The sequence below is a fragment of the Mus musculus genome, chromosome 15, assembly GCF_000001635.26.
Source record: "Mus musculus strain C57BL/6J chromosome 15, GRCm38.p6 C57BL/6J".
NCBI lineage: Eukaryota > Metazoa > Chordata > Mammalia > Rodentia > Muridae > Mus > Mus musculus.
The window spans coordinates 39,140,554-39,147,242 of NC_000081.6; the positions used below are offsets into that span (position 1 = coordinate 39,140,554).

Sequence of the window (6,689 nt, forward strand, 5' to 3'; positions counted from 1 at the left end):
TACTCCATTGTGTAAATGTACCACATTTTCTGTATCCATTCCTCCGTTGAGTGAAATCTGGGTTCTTTCCAGATTCTGGCTATTATAAATAAGGCTGCTATTAACATATTGGAGCATGTGTCCTTATTACAAGTTGGAGCATCTTCTGGGTATATGTTCAGGAGAGATATTGCTGGATCTTCTGGAAAAACTATGTCCAATTTTCTGAGGCATCGCCAGACTGAATTCCAGAGTGGTTGTACCAGCTTGCAGTCCCACCAGCAATGGAGGAGTGTTCCTCTTACTCCACATCCTCACCAGCATCTTCTGTCACCTGAATTTTTTATCTTAGCTATTCTGACTGGGGTGAGGTAGAGTCTCAGGGTTGTTTTGATTTGCGTTTCCTGATGATAAAGGATGTTGAACATTTTTTTTCAGGTGCTTCTCAGCCATTCAGTATTCCTCAGTTGAAAATTCTTTGTTTAGCTCTGTACCCCATAATTTTTTAAATAGGGTTATTTGGTTTTCTGGAGTCCAACTTCTTGAGTTCTTTATATATATTGAATATTAGCCCCCTATTGTATTTAGGATTGGTAAAGATACTTTCCTAGTCTTTGGTTGCTGTTTTGTCTTATTGACAGTGTCCTTTGCCTTACAGAAGCTTTGCAATTTTATGACATCCCAATTTGTCAATTCTTGATCTTATAGCACAAGCCATTGCTGTTCTGTTCAGGAATTTTTCCCCTGTGCCCATATCAAGGCTCTTCCCCACTTTCTCCTCTATAAGTTTCACTGTCTCTGGTTTTATGTGGAGTTCTTGATCTACATAGACTTGAGCTTTGTACAAGGAAATAAGAATGGATCAATTTGCATTCTTCTACATGCTAACAGCCAGTTGAGCCAGCACCATTTGTTGAAAATGTTCTCTTCTTTCCACTGGATGGTTTTAGCTCCTTTGTCAAAGATCAAGTGACCATAGGTGTGTGGGTTCATTTCTGGGTCTTCAATTCTAGTACATTGATCTACTTGTCTATAGCTTTACCAGTACCATGCAGTTTTCATCACAATTGCTCTGTAGTACAGCTTAAGGTTGGGGTGGTGATTCCACCAGAGGTTCTTTTATTGTTGAGAAGAGTTTTTGCTATCCTAGTTTTTTTGTTATTCCAGATGAATTTGCAAATTGCCCTAACTCTGTGAAGAATTGAGTTGGAATTTTGATGGTGATTGCATTGAGTCTGTATATTGCTTTTGGCAAGATAGCCATTTTTACTATATTAATCCTGCCAGTCCATGAGCATGGGAGATCTTTCCATCTTCTGAGATCTTCGTCAATTTCTTTCTTTAAAGACTTGAAGTTCTTATCATACAGATCTTTCATTTAGTTAGTTAGAGTCATACCAAAGTGTTTTGTATTATTTGTGACTATTTTGAAGGATGTTTCCCTAATTTCTTTCTCAGCCTGTTTATCCTTTGTGTAGAGAAAGGCTACTGATTTGTTTGAGTTAATTTTGTATCCAGCTCCTTCAATGAAGTTATCAGGTTTAGACGTTCTCTGGTGTATTCAGGACTTAATAAGGTGGGAGAGTTTAGTTCTGATGATGCCAAGTAACCTTGGTTTATGTTGCTTCTGTTCTTATGCTTGCCTCCCACCATCTGATTATCTCAAGTGCTCCCTGCCCTCAATATATCTGATTGGAGCCTGTCCTTCCTGTAATCCCAGTTGATTCAGATCTCCTCAGAGTCCAGGGTTCTTTGTGATTCTGGATCCTGTGATGCTGAGATTCTGGGTGTGTCAGAGTTCTTGGCAGTCAGGCTTCCTCTGAGCCTCTGAGATCCTGGGATCCTAAGATCCTGGGCATGTTAGAACGCCTGGAAGTGGTACCTCCTCTGGGGACCACGGGGCTGTCCTAGACCAGTGCTGACCTGAAGGAACCTGAGCCACTAATCGGGTGGGGTTCCTGTGCCTGTGCCCCAGCTGTCCCCAGTACCCTCGGTTCTATTGGAACAGATGTTGTGCTCCACTCACCAGTGATCCTAAGATCCTGGGCGTGCTAGGGCTCCTGTGGGGTGAAGAGTCCTCTGGAGACTGTGGGACTGACCTCCAAGTTCAGACCCAAGGTGTCCCAGTGCTGTTGCCGACCAGAAGGAACCCTGTCCTGTAGTTCTTACCTTACTGTGCACCTGTCATACCATCTGCATTTGAACTCATTTTTTTTTTTCTGCGTTTGGAACTAAGAAGTCTCATCTTAATTTCTATGACCTTTTACTTGTTTGAAATGCTCTTCTTAACACTTCTCATTATAGTTTCTTCCGTGAATTCACTTAGCATGTTTCACAGCATTTCCAAATAGGGATGTCTTAACATCGCCGTTTATTAACTGATTCTTACCTCAGCCTATCAGACATTTTTGCAGCCCTCCCTGCATTTTCTCACCTATAAATAAACTTGCACTTCAGTTAGGCTCAGAACAGTGTGCCCAAACAAAAATGGGAGCTGGACTGAGCATGATAGGGCGCTTTGTGTAGGCCATTGTATTCATTTTATTTTCCGGTAAAATACCGTTGAGGAGAGAGTGGCTGTTGATCCAAATTAAATTGTGGATGAAAAAATATTAAGAATAAGCCGTTTCTAGCCAGAAGTGGCATTACATTCCAGTAATCCCTACACACTCAGGAGGCAGAGGCAGGCTGGTCTTTGAGTTCAAGGCCACCCTGGTCTACAGAGTAGGATAAGAGAAATCCTGTTTCAAAACAAAACAAAAAACACAAAAGGGGGGAGGAAGGGAGGAGGAGAAGCCAACTTTTGTGGAGTTTTGTATGAATGGTTTTGCTTAGTGTGTTTATATTTCTATTATTAAATTGTAAATTCTGTTAGGCCATCTGTCTGTCTGTTTGTTTATTTTAATTCCCAAGCACTTAGACTAGAACCAAATTAATTAAGTTCAATCAAAATACAATGAATTGAAATTGAATTGTCCTTTTATACTTCCTCCAGACACAAAAGTGGTTTTTCTGATCATCAGTAGGCAGTGGTTAAAGAAAATCTCTTCTACAACTCCTGAAGATATTAACTTAATTCCTTTTCTACAGGGAAGTGTATCATACGAAACGAATGCAACATGTGATGTGTGTGAAATGGACTTCTGACAGCAAGTACATTATGTGTGGGTCTGACGAAATGAACATCCGACTGTGGAAAGCTAATGCGTCTGAAAAACTGGGTGTGGTAAGGCCTGTCTTTCTTTCATTGCTACAAAATCAGGGTGCGATTTTATTGAATATCATTGTTAAGAGCTTTTTGAAGTACTTAATCAGGGTAACACCATTGTGATGGAAGGCTGAGGGGCTGGCTTGTTTGTTAGAGTGCTTGGGAAGCAAGGCCCCAGCCCTCCCTTTCCTTCCCTTCTCTCTTCCTTCTTCTCTTTCCTTGTTTTTTAAAAAACCAGACATGACAGCAGGCCAGCAGCACCCTGTCATAAAGGAGACAGGAGTGTTACTGGGGCTCACTAGCTAGAGTGCCTGGCCAGCTTAGTTGAATTGAACACCTGTCTCCAGAAATAAGGTGGGGAGCAATGGAGGAAGATCTGGTGTCGATCTTAGCCTTCACAAGCACCCACTGTACCTGCGCACGCACAGAAGTGCACTTGCAGAAGGGCTGACCAGTTTACAGTGACACTGCTCCGACTCCATCATTCTTTGTTTTCTTTGGTTGGACGTAGATGACGTAGAGAGTAGAAATGTAAGATATGAATGAACAACTCTACTGTTAAAGCAGTAGTGATTGCATATGTCAAAGGCTGCAAGTCCTAAGAGATCATCTGATGGCAAAGACCTGAAAATCCACCTTTAAAATAGATTCTATGAAACTGCAGCTATATCTGGGCTGTAAGATAATGTTTGACTTGTGGTTTTTTGTCATTGTTGATATTTTCTAAGTGTCCACTTTCCTGTGTGGACTGTGTAGTCTGTTTACGTGAGTACTAAGAAAGGGATGTTGGGTTTGAAATGATTTCTGCTTAGCTCTGGCAGGAAAGTCAAGCAGCAGTAAACAATAACCAAAGGTAATTCTACTTTAAGTTCAGTTGTCATTAGTGTTCACTGTGTCTCAGACCCCTTCATAACAGAATGCTCTAGTGTGTTTCTCTTATTCCTCGAATTGTTAAACAAAACCTACTTATGGGGTTACATACTTTTTAAAAAATTTTTATGTAGTTAGATTTTTACCAAAATCTAAATTGACTGACTGCTCCTGATGCCTTTTCTGTACCCTGTGCCTCGTGTGCTCAGCCTCCGAGGGCTGCAGAGCCTGGCCCTGCAGCTCACACAGCCCTGACCCCAGCTCACACTGCTGCTTACCTTCTGGCATCTGTTTACATGTTGGTGTGCTGCCTCCAGAGCAGCGGCTGCTTGCAGAGCGGTACTGACAAGCTCACTGGTGATTTTGTTTGTGTGTAGTAAAAGTTGAATTTTGGGGACAAGGGGGAAGAAGTACTTCCTAAATTTTTACACTCAAGAAAACTATAAAAAATTTGAGATACCAAATGCACTTTGTTTTTAGCTTACATCACGAGAAAAAGCAGCAAATGATTATAACCAGAAGTTAAAGGAAAAATTTCAATACCATCCACATGTAAAACGGATTGCTCGCCACCGACATCTCCCGAAATCTATCTACAGCCAGATTCAGGAGCAGCGCGTGATGAAGGAAGCTCGGCGCCGAAAGTATGTGTTGAGACCGTTGACTCTTCGCTTAGTACTCTCAGCTGTCTTCCCTCTGTCATCTCTGTCATCACCATCACCAAGCAGACACTTTCCTTCCGTCTTACTGTTTGGAAACATCTCACCGATCCTGGAAATCACCTATTGCTAGACTAGTTGGTTGGTGAACTTTGGAGATCCTCCTGTCTCCATCTCTCCAGTGCTAAAGTTACCGACACATAACGCTAAGGAATGAGTTATAGCTAGGCAGTGGTGGCGCACGCCTTTAATCCCAGCACTTGGCAGGAAGAGGCAGGCAGATTTCTGAGTTTGAGGCCAGCCTGGTCAGCAGATCGAGCTCCAGGACAGCCAGAGATACACAGAGAAACCCTGTCTCGAAAAACAAAAACAAGGGGTTGGGGATTTAGCTCAGTGCTAGCTGGGTTCGGTCCTCAGCTCTTGGGGGGGGAGGGGGGAAAGCAAATCAGTTGTAATATAGCTATTATTATGACATACTGTATTTTCTAAATGAATTCAAAGAAACTAGGCATAGTAGCACCTACCTATAATCCCAGTACTCTGGACCACGAGTTCAAAGCCAGTCTGGACTGCAACGAATTTTTAAAACTCATATTTAACAATCATTTCTTTTAAAAACTTTAATTTTATTTGAGATCTAATGTCTTGTTTCTTGAGGTAAGGGACTCACTGTGATTCCTAAGCTAGTTTTGAATTCCTGGGCTCCAGTGGTTCTTCTTCTTCATCCTCTGAGAGCTACGAAGCAGAACTTCCCCAGCCCCCACCCTTTCTCCTGTAGAACGCCTTCTCGGGAGCCCATGATTAATGCAGTGTTGAAGTTTTTAGAGCTTTTGGGTTTTGTTATGAGTTACTGTTGTTATGCTCTTTGGGTACATGTTGGGATTTAATCATATTTATGTCTCTTAATAAACTGTGGTATTTTTAAACTTAGTAAGGGATGCTGGGTTTTAGGTGTTTGTTTGTTTGTTTGTTTGTTTAGTTGGTTGGTTTTTGGTTTTTCTTGAGACAGTCTCCAGGGCGGTAGTATGGACCAGACTGGCCTCTGACTCAGAGATTATCCTGTCTCTGAGTCCTGAGTCCTGGGATTAAAGTCCTGTATCACCACACCTGGCTCAAAAGCATGCAGCACTAAGGTGTATTCCTATAAGCCAGTCTTGACCTGCTTAGCTTCTAAGGTCAGACAAGATCAGGTGCATTCAGGGTGGTACAGCCTTAGACATTGATCATTAATATGAAGCAATTAAATAACAAAAGTTGAATGTAACTTTTTACTTTATTCTCATTGGAAAATTCTTTTTTAAGTTTAGTTCTAGTGAAAGAAAATGCTTTATGATTTAATTTCTTTTGGCTGAGGTAATTTCTTATGTACTTGCTCATATTTTATATATTTTGTTTATTTCTAGGGAAATGAATCGTCGTAAACATAGCAAGCCTGGATCTGTGCCGATTGTGTCAGAGAGGAAGAAACACGTAGTGGCGGTTGTGAAATAATGTTTTGTCTTCCTACCAAGTTTGATATATAATTATTTGCTACTTTTGATTTGGGAACTCTGTAAATAAAAGTCCTGAGTCTGGTTTAATAGTAAACACTGCAGTTGTGTGTTTTTCTTTCTTTTGCCCTGCTTGACTTGGCGTTCTCTGTTTTTCTTACTACTTGCACTGATCTAAGAGCCAGCTGTGCAGTAGCAGAATCACCTGTCAGTTCGTTTGTTATGTAACAACTGAAACCTTGGTATGTTTGCCTGGTGTCTTGTCAGAGCATTCGATGCTACTGCTATGTAGAGAAGTGGCACCTGCTGAGTCACTGGCCCTACCTCCTGCTACAACCTGGTTTCCATAGTGATATTTTCAGTGTCCCTCACATCACAGAGCCTGACTAGTCAGAGACACGAGCGATTTCCTGTAATTCAAGCCTAGGCTAATCTACACACAGCATGATTCTGACCATTTTTGAAATGTCACTTTTGGCGTTC

At 41.5% G+C, this 6,689-nt stretch overlaps 1 protein-coding gene across 1 annotated transcript in view; it reads left to right on the plus strand.

The window, feature by feature from the left end:
* Dcaf13 (DDB1 and CUL4 associated factor 13) overlaps window positions 1–6,303 on the plus strand; it is a 33,983-nt gene extending 27,680 nt beyond the window's left edge. The window contains exons 9-11 of the mRNA NM_198606.2: window positions 3,070–3,205; window positions 4,538–4,701; window positions 6,120–6,303. Coding sequence (NP_941008.2) covers window positions 3,070–3,205; window positions 4,538–4,701; window positions 6,120–6,207 — 388 coding nt within the window. The 3' untranslated portion in view covers window positions 6,208–6,303. The remainder of the gene's footprint in view (window positions 1–3,069; window positions 3,206–4,537; window positions 4,702–6,119) is intronic.
* Window positions 6,304–6,689: the final 386 nt, after the last annotated feature.